Here is a 14586-nt window from a genome sequence, read left to right on the forward strand (position 1 = left end):
TAAAAAAAAACTCTTCAGTAATTCGTATATTTTTTGATAGTTCACCTTTCGCCCCGAGATTTCTTTAATAGTGTTATAGAGAGATACTTGTTGAATATATGCTTTGAATCAGTGTTCATTTTAAAGTGAGAGATGATGCACAACCTATTCTGACCTATAGACCTATCAAATCTTACAGAAATTATATCGATTTTACTTATCAAAGATTAATTAATCTCTATCCCATGGATATCTTTCAACATGAATTTATATTATTTTCCCCTCAATTAAATGGAAAGCACTTTAAGTAAAAACAATTTTGCCCCAGCTTTAGTTAATCTTGATTCCAGCTCATATGCTGTTAGCATTTATAAGCCTTAAGTCTGGAATCTAAGTAAAAATCTTTTTTGGAGAGTATGTAATTTTTAAAATTCCAAATAATGAATTATGTGTCCCTTTAAGGCACTCAAACACATTTCTCAACGTTCTCCCTTTAGATCTTACAAATCCTTGTAAATAGGGAAGAGTACTCAGTATATACAAACATTGTTTTTCTTGTAACATAATTCAAGAAGTGAAAAACCCATGTAAACAATTATCTTCTTTAGGATGGCTGTCATTTATTATGACCAGGTGCAAAGTCTACACTGACACATACATACTATCAGTACATGAGGATGGTTGAATTTTTCACTGTTTTTTACATTGTGTAAATCCAAACTTTAGATGATTCATGTACGGTAACCCATTAAGTACTTCTTCTGATATTGATGCTTTACAACAGTTATATGCCTTACTAATGTTTTCCCCCTTAGATATATGATTAAAAGTTCCCAGTCAAGATGGCCGGTTGACTACACGCCATAGCAAGCTCTGCTCACCCCAGATCTCTAGAAATGATGGAAAAGATAATTAATGAAAACAAGCAAGCAAGCAAACAGACAAACGATAAACGTACTGGAAAACAAGAACGTAAATCCACAATGGACCAGAAGCCATGAGGAATCCCTAAAAAACAGACTTGAAGAGAGATCTGTTGCAAGAAGAAACAGAAGCCCAACCAGAGCACACGAGAGAGTGGGACCCCACCCAGAGTGCTCTGCACTCAAAAGACAGAGAATGGGGGGGACAGGAAGGGGCTTTGGGGGAGTACTTGGAGGGAAAGATGCAGTATAGATATGGCCAGGAATCAAGGGAACAATGACTGAGCCCTTGGGTAGGTGAAGTGGAGCAGAACTCCGGGGGCTGCAATGCCCAGGAGGTAGGGGCTGTCCTGGGGAAGACTAGCCATCAAGGCCCTACCCCTCAGCACTCAGCCACTCCCTCACTCCACTGAACTCTGTCTCCCCCAGAGCTGGCTGCACAAACAGAAACGGCAAACAGCCGAACTGCATCACCACTACCAACCTGTGCACAAACAAACAACCTCCAAAATTCAAGAAAAGCCAGCGCCAAGAAAGGAGAACTCTGTAGTGAACAAATAGTAGAACTCACACCTAAGGAGACAGTAATATTGCAAGAGGGATGCAAGGCGATGCTGCATCTCAAAGAGGACCAAGTTGATGCTGTGATAATGAAAATCTTGTATGTTGTGTTGAAACAAAATAAACTATGATTTAAAGTCTGCAACAATTGGATGATGTTCTTACTAGTACTGATTGATACCTGAGGCGACTTCTAATGGCTGCCATCTATTACTCATGTATTTTTCAATGAGGTCTTTATTTGAACATTATCTCTGTTTCCCCTTTAATACATGTAATTAAATTACTGCTAATGGTTTGAGTCTTCAGGATACGCCAGGAACTTTAAAAGTACATTATATACATTTTCATTTAATCCTCACAATAACCCTATGACAGAATTGATTTCTTATTTCTGTTAACAGATGAGAAAACCGAGGCTTGGAGAGGCTAAGAACCCTTCTTGGGGTCCCACAGTAAGTAATGGAGCTTGTACTAGACCCCGAGTCTCTCTAGCAACAAAGCAACTGCTCTGAACTCTCTCTGATGAGAAACAATTGTGTAAACACTTACATTTTTCAAAACAAAAAAAGCACTATTGTCTTTAGAACACATCTCACTTCTCATAGATCATAAGTGTTCAAAGCGCTTTCCGTAAGCTCACCTATCAACTTCACAGCGAGATTAAAAAGAAAGTTTCCAGCTTACAAAATTACAGTGACAAGCTTGAAAATAATCTGTTTTTATCCATGCCACATCCACCCTCTCCTTTTATCATTAGGCTCACAAATGCAGGACTCTGCAGCATCGGAACTCGAGAGAGCTTTTCTCCGAACTCGAATAGCTCTGAACATCAACTAAATAGCATTACAGAGGAAATCCACCCTTTATTTTGGGACAAATGCCCAGCTTTCTTCTGCATTGGCTTAATTACTCTTAAGCACCATATGAACATAGGCCTATTTTGAAGATTAGTAACTTAATACACTAAATATTGTTAAAGAAAAAGATGAATGTTGTTACCAAGTGATGAGTTATATAGGTAGTGGGGTAACTAGGCCAGTACAGTTGCACTTGGGCGCTGATGAGATTCAGAGCATAGAAAAACCCAGTGCTTTTAACTCTGCTTATGCCCTGGCCCTCCTGGTCAGTTTCAGTGGAGTGAACCCTCCATCTCCAAGCATGGAGACCTCCCAAGGGAATAAGTACAGCCACCTTGGGCAGGACTGTGGGCTCTCCTGTCATCCTGGCCTCCATCAGTATAGTGGTAGTTCTTACAGTGATACACAATTATTCAGGTTTCCAAAGTCTGTTTATTTTAGCACTTACATTGTTTTTCCTTTGCCTTGAGTACCACCAGTTGTGCTAAACATGGCTTTTTAATTTGATGCATAGTAAGAATATGTGCCACGTGAAAAACACTGCTGAACTAACCTGAAGGCCACTACAGGGCAGAAGGGGAGAAAAGGAATGAAAATAGAAGGGAATAGAGAGCAGAAAAAAGGAAGAAAGGAAAGAAGCAGAGAGAGTAGTGAGAGTCCTTGATTACAGGTGTTCTGTGGGGGAGACGGGAAGCACTGTGCTCCTCCAGGCTGATGGGCAGGGTAAGCTGGGGCGTACCAGCCAGCTGGTATGCACAATTTAACCATCAACTTTTAAAACACTCTAACTAGCTGAAGCCCTCTGAGGGTTCCAGATGCCCCTCAGTAACCCCTGGATGTCTTTGCAATCCATCAACGAACAGGTTAATGCCTGATATAACAAAAGACTTTCGGGACTCTGGTGCCAGCCACCCAGATGTTAGATATTTGAATAGCATCTTTGCATTTTCCCACTCATTTCCATGTTTGATATAATCACTAACTTCTAAGATCCTGTCTCAGTGTTACAGCATTTCTTTTGTTTTCAGGAAAATACCGCTGGTTTAGAAACCCTTCCTCTCCCCATCATCCCCTTTACTCCTCCCCCACTGTAATAGTTCTCATAAATGGCAGTATTTCTCAACTGTGGTCAGGGAACAACTTGCATTAGAACCACTTGATGATGTTGATAACTATTCCACTTTCTGGGTTTCATCTCAGGCTTCTTGAACTAGAAACTTTGGGGGCATTCCTAAAGCAATTTAAAGTTTGAGAACTTTTGAAAGACTAAGGCCTAATTTTTATGTCCTCTGGCTCCTTCTGAATACATACGATGTACACATTGTTGATCAGAGCCACTATTCATTTTGGTCATCTTTCTCTTTAGGACCCACTTAGTGTCACAATGATCATGAAGACATGTAAGAGACATTCGTTTGCATGGTTGTCCTTATATTAAGGCAAAAGTCTGAAAACTTGCAAATCCCAGATCTGATAGAAGAAAACTGCTCTCCAGCACTCGTATTTTTAAAGAATCTCTGGTTATTAGGCACTGAAAATAGACAAAAGGATGAAACAACCTGACTCTCACACCAATTTGGAACAATTCAGTTCCTATACTTCTATCAGGATAGACCAGACTCTCTTGGATGTATTCTATTTATCAGCAGTTGTTTCTAGTACTAAAATGGCTACCAATCACAATAAAAAACAAAACCACTTCCACCCCCCCCCGGGCCATCCCATCCCACAAACTCCTTCCATTCTTAAAAGAGATGGTGAGGGCTTCCCTGGTGGCGCAGTGGTTGAGAATCTGCCTGCTAATGCAGGGGACACGGGTTCGAGCCCTGGTCTGGGAGTATCCCACATGCCGTGGAGCACCTAGGCCCATGAGCTACAGCTACTGAGCCTGCACGTCTAGAGCCTGTGCTCCGCAACAAGAGAGGCCGCGATAGTGAGAGGCCCGCGCACTGCGATGAAGAGCAGCCCCCACTTGCCACAACTAGAGAAAGCCCTCGCACAGAAACGAAGACCCAACACAGCAAAAATAAATTAATTAATTAATAAACTCCTACCCCCAACATCTTTAAAAAAAAAAAAAAAAACGAGCTAGTGAAATGGCCTTTGAATAAGAAACTCCTGCTTTTGTGCAAGGGAAGACATCAGCTGAGTTCAAGGGTTTGGGTTAGAGGCAGCTGAACTTTTCTGAATAAGAAAATGGAAAGTGTGTTCTCATTTTTCTTTGCCATTGAGAAGGAGGGGTCAAGGAAGTGAGGAAAAGAAAGAAGAAGGTGAGTCACAGTGCAGGGGACAGGAAGCTGAGCTGCAAAATGCACAGTTGCTTTTGAAGAACCGTGGTTGCCGGTGTTCCATTTTACATTTCTAGCCTCAACGCAATGTGAACTCCTGTCTCCACAGACCTTCACTGAAGTCTGTCACTCACACACACAAATGGCTTCAGTGAGTGGTTTGCAGTGAAAGTTAAAGAAAATAGCCCTGTCTTGTTTGGGTGACTGCAGTACAGCACAAGGTCAGGGGGGCAATTGCTAAACCAATCCAAGTTAGAAGCAGGAGCTGAAAGACAGAAATGACCTTGAGAATTCAAGCCACGTGGTTATTCATTTGTCTTCTGTGGAGACCATTAAATTTGTCCATGAAACATGGGCTAGCATTTGGAATGAACTTTATCCAGATTTTCAGGAGCACACTAGCAGATTTTATTTATTTCCTACTTTAGCTTTTCCATTTCAAAATCATGTTGACACATGTAATTAGCCATGTTTTCTTAGTAGTTTAGAATCAGCAACCTCTTTGATCCTCATGCCTTCAAAAAGCTCAGCATTTTCTGTGGGTTTTACTCCCAGGCTTCATTGTCCCAAAAGAAAAGAGATTTGTGGTGATGGTGTGGAGGGATAGAAAAAAATAAGATTTTTTAAAAGGAACCATAGGTTAGAAGATGAGAAGGAAGAAGAAAGCAAGAAAATAAGAGGGAGACAGATGGTTGGGGAGTGGTAGACTCTCATTTGCAAGTCTGAGTGGCACAGGAATGTTTTTGTTCCTCCAAAGTTTACATGAAACTTAATCACTAATGTGATGATATTTGGAGGCAGAGCCTTTGGGAGGTAATTATGTTGTCATGAGAGTGGAGCCCTCATGAATGGGATTAGTGCCCTTATCAAAGAGACCCCAGAGAGCTTTCTAGCTCCTTCTGCCATGTGAGGACACAGAGAGAAGACAGCCATCTATGAAACAGGAAGTGGGTTCTCACTAGACGATGAATCTCTTGGTGCCTTGATCTTGGACTTTCCATCCTCCAGAATTGTGAGAAATAAATTTGTGTTGTTGCAAAGCCACCAATCTACGGTATTTTTGCAATAGCAGGCTGCACTGACTAAGATACTACTGCACTTTGTAATAGTTCGCCCAAGGTCCATTAGATAATCACTCGGAGTCAGTGGAAAAAGTAGGCGTTCCTGAGTGGTAGATAGAGATGTAGCAGAAGATAGTGGTCTGGAAACGTCATCTGGTTGCACTCTACTCAGCCAGAGCACAACTAACTTCTCCTCCTGAGGACTAAGAACTCAAGCCTTCAGAGAAATAGAAGACAGCCTCTTAAAGAGTGAGATTTCCTGCTTGTCAAACTGTTCATATCAGGTCTAGAAAATTCTCTTTAATTTAGAGTAACGTGAATGACTGAAATGTATTTTATAGACTTACCTTATCCTCCTTTCATATAAAACAGCTTTTGAAAAAATGGCTGAGGAGCAAGTCAAGGCTATGTTGTGTGTGTGTGTTTGTGTGTGTGTGTGTGTGTGTGTGTGTGTGTGTGTGTGTGTAGCTTTACCCACTCTACATGAACCAGAAGCTAAAGGCTGGAAAGCAAGGAGAAGCCACACTCCAGACCCTCCGTAACTGAGAACACATGATGTATCTCAACTTCCTTAAGGAGACAATTTGGAAGAGAAATAGGAACTACTGTAGGATTTAAAAACAAACCACTAAAGACTGTTGCGGCCTCTCCCGTTGCGGAGCACATGCACCGGACGCGCAGGCTCAGCGGCCATGGCTCACGGGCCCAGCCGCTCCGCGGCATGTGGGATCTTCCCGGACCGGGGCACGAACCCGTGTCCCCTGCATTGGCGGGCGGACTCTCAACCACTGCGCCACCAGGGAAGCCCGCGGGGACAGATTTTTAGCTCCCTGGTCGCAGTAATCCTATCACCACACAGGCTGCTTTGGAAAATCAGATGAGCTATCTTATTGCTCTAAGAATTATAAAAAAAACAAGAAAAGAGAGCAGGGGTGGTATGTGGCAAAAACTTCCCTGTGCCCCTCTTTACCTCAACAGACCTACTGCCACCCCTGGAGAGACACCTGCCCAGTCGCCAGTAGCATGCTGGCGGAAAGAGCTGTTGTGGTGTGCAGAAGCACAGCTGCAGACTTTTGTAACAGATACGAACAGCTGATTCGACAATGCAAGTTCTTACTTTGGGGAAAGAAAAACCTCACATGGGTTTTTGTTCAGACTTTTTTTCTACAGCCAGATGTCTCATCTTTGGTTGCTCTCTCCTGATGGCATCTATTGCTATCAGCTGTTCTAGATTTTTTTTTCTAGCTTGCTATGCCAGACAAAATGAAGTATAGTCTTTTTTCTTTAGTGGCAATTTAACGGAAGAGAAATAGGTTTCTCGTCTGTGTATTTACTAGTGGTTAATGTAGCAGTCACATTCTCCAGCATGTGGACCTTTCTCTCTTCTTTGTTTCTCATATATTGGAAGAACAAACAGTCTAGTGCTCTAGATGTTTCTCTGGGCTTTAGAGCCACGCCACAACTATCATGGTTGTGCTTGCTCTAAAAGGATAAAACATTTCCAGATATTTTTGTAAAATCAGGTAGCTGGATTTCTGCTCCTGAGGCATACTTTTGCTCTTCTAATAATTGAAGTTATTCTTGTGTTATAAAAGTTAATTCGTTTTGTTCTGAGAATAAAACACATGTGCACAAAGAGGTACTTTTTGCATATGAACTCATCATATTCAGAAACAGTTGTCATCAGGGGAAAAAAGGAGCCTTCAATGGCAAATGACTATTCTGGAATTCCAATTCTTAAAACAAAAAAAGGTTTTATTTGGCTTGAATTGGAAATTATTTTAGCAGATTATATGAAGCAAGGCATCTCCTGCCCAGTAACTGGACTGAATTATCACACGTACATTTGTCCCAATCTTCCTATCTAATGCTTTTCTTTAAAAACATTTTTACGTGTACGCACAATTGAAAGTAAATCAGGAAAAGCTTTCAGGTATTTGATTACTTGACTCATATGTATTTTTATTTGACTCTTAGATGTGACTTTCTTTTTTTACCCCCTTCCTTCCTCAAGTAAATTGCAATTTCATTTTAATGCTTTTACCTCTAAGGGTTGCATGCCTGTTTCTTTCCAGTTTTATTGAAATATAATTGACATATAGTACTGTATAAGTTTAAGGAGTCTACAGAAACGTAATAATTTAACTTATATACTGCATGAAAAGGTTACCAAAATAGGTTTAATGAACATCCATCATCTGAATATGGCTAAAAATTAAAGAAATAGAAAAAAAGTCTCTTCTTGTGTGAAAACTCTTAGGAGTTACTCTCTTAACAACTTTGCATGCCTATCTTAAGAATTAAATAATGTTGATCAAATTTTTTATATATTAAATCATCTCATATGCATTTTATACTTTAAGGGTAAGTCAGCCACTGTAAAACAAAATATGCATTTATATTACAAGTGGTCACAGCTTCTTTGATCTAGCGCATGTTACAAACGTTGATATAATGCCAGTTGGTTGGGCAATATTTCCAAATTTTCCTTTGTAAGTGGCTTAAAATATACCGACTTCTAGCCTCTTGATCACAGGCAGAGTTATTATTACATCATGGTAAATCACGGCATGTTGCTCCAAATCGGGTTTACAGAAATTTCTCTTCTCATAGTTAAGAAAACAATAGTCTGTTTTACAGGCCTGGTAAATATCACTGTAAGGAAACTTTTTCCTGTAAATTAAATAATAAGTGTGGTTTATCGTGTCAAAATTAATATTAAAAGACTAGCTGATGCCCAGGCCATTAAGAAAGAATTTTGATGGCCCAACTGAGCGCCCGGCAAGAAACCAGGAACCTCAGTATGCTTAGGGGACTTTTCAGTGGTGACGGTGGCCCTGAAGAGGGGGAATCTGCCTTCCCTGGGGGTCAGTTCAGTGGTCCTTTCCCTTTCCTGGTTCATCTGCATAGTCAGTATTCGAATCCTCTCTTAGTCCAAGTATAAACTGATCGGCTGTTAAAGGCTTAAAATATGACTGCTCTCAGGGATTTGCAGGTTAGTGGAGGTCAGATGCTATCAACAGTCTGAGTGAAGCCCACATGGGGGTAGCTGGATCTCCCCATAGCCCCTTCTTGATTGCGTCCTGAAGACTCCTCAGAATAGGAGACTTGGGAAGGGGATAGGGAGTGGTCATCCAAGTGTCCATAACCAGTGAGCACAGTCCAGAGGATACGAAACACAGCTCTCAGTGGGCACTCAAAGTCACATGAGTTTCCTTTCTGCCATCTTGCTGCCTGCCTTGTGAAGGGGTGAACCTATGGTCCCTTTGGAAATACCGCTGACTCCTGGATTATAACTGAAATATTTAGTTGGTATTAAATAATGAGGGAGGGACTTACAGGATGTCCCTCCTCCAATTCCCAAATAAAATAGGAAAAACAAAATAAGGCAAGATAAACATTATCCCAAACTCACTAGGAGCCATGGCACAAGAAAAGGAAAATAATTGCATTAAATGAACTTCAAACATTAGTGGCTAAGGGAAGAAACAGGAGAGTCTGGTGCCACAGGAGGCAAGTGAAGCTTTCCACTTGTTCCCCAGGCTGAGAAGCAATACGGGGGGCAGACAGTGATCCTAGGAAAACCTGTGGATTCTCCCTAATGCACGCCAGGTTGGAGAAGTGGACTCAGAGGTGGTGAACAGCCTGGGGAAGGTTAAGGCAAAACCTATAGCACAAAAGCCCTACATACCACAACAGGATCTTCCCAGAGACAAAGGGGGAATGAGCTGCCATGGTTGGCCTTGTCCTGGTACAGGGCTCTGAACGAGACGTCAGAAAATGGGACAGCATTCAGGTCCCCAGCAAGGACTGCCCTCAAGACCAGCACAGCTAACCTTCATTTTACAAATGAGGGGATTAAAAGCAATACTCAGAACTCAAATCACAGCTCTGAAGGGAAGACAAATTTATCACACTGGATTAGAGTGAGTAGATGCGTTTGTCATCCATCAGCCAGATCAAAAGAAGTGGTGGGCCCTCCTTATACACGGAACAGAAAATGTCTGAGAGCTAAGAGGAACATCATCTCAGAAAATACTGGTGATAAAATGATTGACACAGATACATCTTGGCTGTTTTTAAATCTTAAAGACAGATTTCTTTGGGAATCTAGACAGAAAAGCAAATCATTTTCAAAGTAATTGCTAAGCTATAAAGAGTATGAATACTAAATTCTGATTAAACGATTTCGGTGGGAGGGCAAATCTGAGCAATCAACAAGAATATATTATTTCTATGCTCCAAATAAATAATGTTAAACAGACTGGCCTCTGTTTACATGGAGCTTATAGTAGTATTTATAGTAAAACAAAAAATGACGTGTTTTAACCAAAGGACAGAGAAAGGGAGAAGAATGAAGATTCTTTGGGTTTCGTTTATGCTTTACTTATTATCTCATAATATCCTATGTTTCAAGAGAGGGACCATAGCAAGGAGGGTGGCAAGGGGGGGCACAGGCTCTGAAATCAGAGAGACAGGAGGACCAGCCCTGTCTTTGCCTAGTCACATTATGGCCTTGGGCAAGTCACCTAACCTCTCTGAGCTTTAATTTCCTCATTGAATTCCCATTTCATTGGTTTCTTGGGAGGAATAAACAGGGGTAACATGTATCTAATCTGTAACAAGTCCTCAATAAATGATAAGCACCCTTAATGGCTAATATATTGGACAGAGATGATAAAAGAGGGAAGGTAGATCTGGGGAAGAGGTTTAAGGAATTAGATGTGAACCTGGAAAGGAAGGAACCATGTAGAAGCCTAAGAAAAAAGTTCTAGAGTTTTGAAAACCTACAGAGTTACCAGGTGAAGCTTCAGTTAATTTGAATGCTATTATACACTTTCAAGTTCTGGTATTTTTTTTAACCTTTCTAAATGGAGTACTAAATTACTTAGTATGGTTTAGGAAAAATAGCAATGGTAGGATTAGGAGTCAGCAGACCTGATTATTAAGAAATTCTCTGTGTTCAGAAAGTAAATGCTCATTTTGTGACACATATACAAGGTTATTTTCTGTAGCACTGTTTGGAAGAGCAAAAGTTTGGAAACAATACAAATTGTTAAATCAATTAAGTGAGTCATCCATTTACCTGAATATCATGCAGTTTTAAAGAATATTCAATAACCTCTTATTAAAGTGTGGAAAGATAGACAGGAATTTTATTTTTATTTTTAAAAAGCGAGGATCAAAGCATTGCATATAGTATTTTACTTATTGAGTAAAAAGCAAGGAGATTAATATTTATATTTGCTTGTGCAAACACAAAGAAACTTTGGACAGATATACAAATGAAGAAGAGTGGTTTCTGTGGAGCAGAGGCTGAGAAGACCCAGGAAATGGTGGAGACGGACTAAAGTACTTTTTACTCTATATCATTTTTGAGCCAGATGTAAATTTCTATTTAAAAAATAAGTTAAAAATTTAAATGCTTTAAAAAAAACTGTGAATGCTGTAAAGGGGTGTTACTCAGAATTTAAAGTTATGAATCAGATTGCTTTATCCTGACACCAACCTGACATCAGTTCAAATTAAGAAGATTGAGTTTTGATTTGTGGAAGAGGTGGATGAAGAAGGAACAGGGTCCACTTTGAAGCATAATATATATCGAGGGATCAGAGGGTGGAGGTAGGGTACATTGATGAGAGGATTTCGAATCTAAACTGTGTCATGGGGCACATGAGCAGGGGGGAGGCATGTCAGGATGGGGACAGGGAGGAAGAAGAGGACAAGGATCAACTTGGCTTCCTAAGTAGTTTTGCCTGGGTCTCTTGGAGCTATGCGGCACTGAAAATCAGCTCAAGGCTGACCTTGCCAGGATTGCAGAGCCAAAAGAGGACTTCACAGGCATTTCAACAGCACGACAGCAGCCATCTGGGTACTACCACTCAAACCAGGTAGTGGAGTGTAAATAAAGATGGAAGACGTGGAAGAAAACTCTCAAGGATTTCCACTTCACATCAGGACAGTTTCCTTGGCATGAACTCAGAGCCGTAAAATGGAGGTTATGATAGTTAATTTTTTATCGGGGGTGCAGAACTATGACAGGGAATTAAGAAAGGGCTTTTTTAGAAGGTTTCAGAAAAACAACATTTCTGAGTTATGGCCCAGTATTAAAATGAGAAGGTGACACACGAGGACACAATAAGTGTAACAGGCTAACTCTTTCTAGAAGAAAGGTGATCACGGGGTCATTCCAAACTTGCTTTCTACGAGACCGATTAATGGGGGATTTGATTCCTAACATGTTGGTTGACACCGAGAATATTGGTCTCAGGAAGATGACACTGTGAGATGCTTCTACAGAGCCAAAATAAAAATGAACTACCTTTATACCCAGAACTGCATTAATTAGATCCACTTTCGTAAGTAAAAAATATATATAGTTGTGGTGTGGTCACTCGTAAGTATCCTTTTTCCTTTCTCACAATAAACAACGGTTGTACATTATTTGCCTAAAATAGTAATCATTTCAAGCATAAATGAGCTTCTTTCATCACTATGAGGGTTACAAATCTTTACCAAGTCATTCAGGATCAACTTTTAGCATGTGCCATAGTATGGTGGTAACATCTCTGGTAGAAAATTAAACTATTTACCCAGGAGGAAAATAATGTATCCCTTTGTCTGGCTTATTATCTTAGTTATGTACTACTTTATAAATCAGAAACGTTCAGAAAACTTTTGCTGACGGAGCAATAGAAAACAGTTGAAATATAAAACAGTAAGCACCGTTTCACAAGAGTCCTGTGCATCTCTTATTTGAATATTGGGCTTAGGAGACCTATGATGAATTTGTGGACATTTAAAATCATTTGGAAAAAGGTTTCTCAACCTCTGTACCATTGACATTTTGAACTGGATAATTCTTTGTTGGGCGGGGCTGCTCTGTGCATTGTAGAATGTTTAGCAGCATCCCTGGCCTCTACCCGCTAGACGCCAGTAGCACCCTCCAGCCGTGACAGTCAAATGTCCCCTGGGCATCCACCACTGACTTAGAGGTTTGCTCACCTTCTAGCTCCTTTGTGGTAGTAGAGGGAACACACCTCGGTCGCATTCAACAGAAATGAAACCCAACAAAAGGAAGTAACCACTTGGCAATCAAATGGAGGTATTTCTCCCCACGCCCCCAAATCAGCCCCCCAAGGCACTTCCTCACAGAATGCCGACCTAAAACCAAGGATTTCAACCTTCTCAGACGTCCCACACCGGAGGAAAAAAATGCCAAACAAAAGTCATCATACACACAGGAGTACCGGTGACAACGTCGGTTCCTTGTTACAAAATTTTCCCTGGAAGCTAGATCACCCTCTGCTGGGAAAAAAACATGTGCAAAATAGCAAATGAGAGAAGAACTCACTGTTTCCAGAAGCGGCTTTCCGGAATTTCGTCAAGTCAACGTGCGGCGGTCTGCTGGGCTTTTGTGGAGGGGGGCCCAGGGTAAACAAGGAGGGCAGGGGTTTCCGCTTGGGGGTGGCTGAATTCTGGTCCTCCTTTTCCTTTTCTTGACTTGGGCCCCAGGGCCCTGCCGTTGTCCGCTTCGAAGGTGTCTTCAGGAACTTGGCAGGAGGGGCCCCAGAGGCCGGCTCTTCCGGATTCACTTGGCTCAGAAAGACGTTCTTAGCAGCATCCACCTTCCTACCTTCTCTTTTCTCTTCAGCATTTTTGGAGAGGCCTGGGGCCCCTCTGCTTGCAGCAGGTTTCAGAACGACTCCAGGAAAAGGAAAACTTGACGTCTCGCCCCCACGCTCTTTATTCTCTAGGTCGTCCCTGGCTGGTTTCAAAGGGCCGGATTTGGCCTTGGCTCCCAGGGGGGCCGGGGGGCCTCTCTGTTGAGCCACAGTCTTGGTGGGGCTTTCGTCTTCCTGGGGGTCATCTGTATTCAGGGATGGCTTCTGGCCAAAGACAGGTTTGGGGAAGAGGGGCGTGGGGTCCTGATCTTGTGAGGCTGACAGAAACTTGCTTTTAGCCCCAGCCAGCTTTGGGAAGACTTGCTTCGGTTCATTTTCCTGGGCTGGATGATTTGACCCCGGCTTGGGGCCTGGTGGCTTCAAGTCATGGTCTTGGTTTACACTGTGAAGTGAAGGCTTATTCCCAGGAGGCCGGGGAACCGCAGGTTTGGAATCTTCTTTGTGCAAGTTGATGGGCTTGGGGCCTACAGGTTTCAGAAATCCCGGTTTCACCTCGGGGTCTCTGGTGGCCGAGTTAGCCTGCGGTCCAAACCTGGGACTCACTCCAGTCGGCTTTAGAAATGGAGGTTTGGGCTCCTTGTCAGGCTTTTCCTCAGAAGAAGGTTTCACCCCCAGAGGGGGCTTTGGGGACCCAAACCTGGGCACATTGCTCGGTCCTGCAGGAGGGCTGGCATTTCCTTGGTTGTTGAATAAGTTCTTTTTGACCTGTACTCCTGAAGGGGAGTTTTGGCCCGGGACCTTGAAGGGCCTGCTGTTGCCCGAGACCTCCTCCATGGGGTTGCCCCCTGTGTTAAACTTCGCCATGAGGGACTTCACGTTCGCATTCCCATCCTGCAAGCACAGGGAACAAAAACTCACTGAGAGCCCAAAGTCTCACTTGCACAATTTAAAGTACTACACTTTAAAGGGTTTCCTGGTTTGAGGCCTGCAGCGCCGCTGATTGGTTTGTGAGATATTGTAACATTTATCTTCCTCTATGGCAAAATAAGTTGTGAGAATTTCTTGAAGGGGGCGGGCTATAATACTTAGACTATTCTTTTTTTTTTTGGTTGTCTTAGACTGACTTGCTTTTTTTGGTTGTTGTTAAGTCACAGCTTATATTTTCTCCTTTCCTCTCACTGGTTCTCTAACTCTCTTGTTGGATTTACTCTGAACTTGGTATTTATGTGTTTTGTTGAACTTGAAAAAATATGAACGTGACTAACAAATGACCTCTTCCATATTTTATA

General features: G+C 41.9%; 1 protein-coding gene across 1 annotated transcript in view; it reads right to left on the reverse strand.

Annotated features, from left to right (window-relative positions):
• FYB1 (FYN binding protein 1) overlaps window positions 1-14196 on the reverse strand; it is a 96894-nt gene extending 82698 nt beyond the window's left edge. The window contains exon 1 of the mRNA XM_065873378.1: window positions 13027-14196. Coding sequence (XP_065729450.1) covers window positions 13027-14161 — 1135 coding nt within the window. The 5' untranslated portion in view covers window positions 14162-14196. The remainder of the gene's footprint in view (window positions 1-13026) is intronic.
• Between the last annotated feature and the right edge of the window lie 390 nt (window positions 14197-14586).

This window comes from Phocoena phocoena, chromosome 3 (genome assembly GCF_963924675.1).
Source record: "Phocoena phocoena chromosome 3, mPhoPho1.1, whole genome shotgun sequence".
In the NCBI taxonomy this organism is placed as follows: domain Eukaryota; kingdom Metazoa; phylum Chordata; class Mammalia; order Artiodactyla; family Phocoenidae; genus Phocoena; species Phocoena phocoena.